Source organism: Vespa crabro, chromosome 20, assembly GCF_910589235.1.
Source record: "Vespa crabro chromosome 20, iyVesCrab1.2, whole genome shotgun sequence".
Classification (NCBI taxonomy): domain Eukaryota; kingdom Metazoa; phylum Arthropoda; class Insecta; order Hymenoptera; family Vespidae; genus Vespa; species Vespa crabro.
Genome location: NC_060974.1, coordinates 284,337 through 286,538, shown reverse-complemented (window position 1 = coordinate 286,538; position 2,202 = coordinate 284,337). Strand labels below are relative to the sequence as shown.

The 2,202-nt window shown below is 51.0% G+C and overlaps 1 protein-coding gene across 1 annotated transcript; it reads left to right on the top strand.

The window, feature by feature from the left end:
* The first annotated feature begins 1,255 nt into the window (after nt 1-1,255).
* On the top strand, nt 1,256-1,825 carry LOC124431197. The gene has a single exon (XM_046978783.1). It carries the CDS (start codon nt 1,256-1,258, stop codon nt 1,823-1,825), a length of 570 nt encoding a protein of 189 aa, XP_046834739.1.
* The last annotated feature ends 377 nt before the right edge of the window (nt 1,826-2,202 follow it).

Sequence of the window (2,202 nt, the reverse complement as noted above, 5' to 3'; positions counted from 1 at the left end):
AGATACCATCAATTTGTTTCCGCGCGTTTAACGCCACCTGCACAAACAAGGATGGTTACTGCAATAACTATGCAGCTCATCCAAAAGGCTTGCGCGATATCGGTGCCAAAAAAGAGAACAAAACGGCAGAGGCATCCTGCATACTGTTGGATGAGCGAGATCGCAGATCTTCGTAAGAAGTGCTTAAGGTTTTGCCGTTTAGCACAACGAGCGAAGGGACGCGACCTCGACGCTGCTCCCTTGGTTGCAGAGTATCAAGCGGCCAAAATGTCTTTGAAGAGGGCCATCAAGGTCAGTCAACGTCGTTGCTGGAAGGAGCTGTGCCAGAATGTCGATCGGTTTCCGTGAGGATTAGGGTACTAGATCGTCACTCGAAAGCTGGGGACTTGTACGCAAGGGATCCCTCAGGATGCGAGGACGTTGGAATACATTGTGCATACTCTATTCCCCTCACAGCCGAAGAGAGAAATTAGCAGGGCTGCGCCTGGCATAATCGAAGCGCCACAATTTACAGAATAAGAGCCGCATCTTTTCACATTCTATGCGGAATAAGAAATCTCTAGACCCTGACGGTCTTCCATCGGAAATAATTAAAACCGACGCGCAGAGTCACTCTGAGCTCTTGCTGAAGATGTACAACATTTGCCTCAGGTGGAGCATCTTCCCCGCCCCGTGGAAGAAAGCGAGGCTTGTGCCCATCAGCAAGGGCAATGGTCCAGCAGAGGCAGCTTCGTCATACAGGCCTATTTCTATGCTCGATACGGCTGGCAAGCACCTGGAGAAGCTGCTTATGCCATGACTGCACGCAACCGTGAGGGCATCGAGGGATCTTGTCGCCCACCAGTATGGATTTCTATCCGGCCTCTCCACCAGCCTCGCAGTCACGGCCGCCAAAATGACGGAGCGAGGGATTTACCATTCCAGCACTTCGTGTATGCTGGCCTCCTTAAACGTGAGAAATGCCTTGAACTCCCTCAGGTGAGACTTGGCATTGGAAGCGCTCGAACGTAACTTCAGTGTCCCGTAGTACCTACTCCGATTTCTCGGGGACTACTTGAACAAGTGCTTCCTAGAATACAATACAGGCAATTTTCCGAGTAGCTTAGAGTTGACATCGGGGACAGACCAGGGCCCCATACTGGGACCGGATATCTGGAATATTTTCTAAGACGGAATCCTTCGTATGGTAGTCCCTGAATGTGCTTTCTTCGTTGGGTACGCAGATGACATTGCAGTTGTCATAACTGCAAGAGACATGGAGGGTGCACAGCTGCTGCTCTTCCAGGTCATACGCAGAGTCATTTTCTGGATTGCAGACCACGAGCTATCCGTAGCAGTGCAGAAGCCAGAGATCGTGCTACTTACGAAGAAGCACATCAACACCTTGCGCAGCTTCATCTTAGGAGAAGCGGCGGTCCAGACTAAGTCGGCTGTCAAACACTTAGGTAGAACGCTCGACAACAAGCTCAATATCGGACAGCACATAATTAGAGAAACCGACAAGGCGGTAAAAGTAATAGCCTCGCTTGGTACACTCATGGCCAACGTCAACGTTCCCCGATCGTGCATGAGGCGTCTACTGAGGTGCGCTACTGAAGCAGTGTTGCTGTATGGCGTGGAGGTCTGTGCCGAAGTACTGCGTTACGAGACATACCTCAAGCGCATAGCTGCGGTACAGAAGAGGGGCGCTCTCCAAATCTCGTGCTCCTACTGCACGGTCTCTGAGTCCGCGGTAGTAGAGATTACGGGGTTAATCCCAATCAATCTACTAGACCAGGGGGAGACAATTTGTCCACCAACAAATGCCCTTTCTGGGAAAGGATGAGGCAGCAAGGTTCGCCAAGTCTAGCAATTTCAAGACCTGGCAACATAGATGAGAACGATAGCATAGGGGCAGTTGACCATCCGACTCATCAGTCTGCTAGACAGCTGGCTAAACCGGGACCTGGGGAGATCGACTTCTACCTCACCCATTTCTTGACAGTGCATGGACTCTTCTGCTCCTACCTTGCAGAAATGAGGAATGTTGCAGACGGCAACTGTCCCAATGGCGACTGTACCATCAACGACGCCTACCACACATTTTTCAAATATGCCCGTTGGAGCGACGAACGTGTCGCCTTGGAGCAAGACCTCGGTGTAATCTCTTCGGGCAACGTTGTCAAAAAAATGCTCCGAGTTCTGGGGGAGTGGAACAAAGTG

What these genes read in the sequence shown, in the direction of transcription:
- LOC124431197 (XM_046978783.1), top strand. Translation starts at nt 1,256, where the DNA reads ATGGAGGGTGCACAGCTGCTGCTCTTCCAGGTCATACGCAGAGTCATT.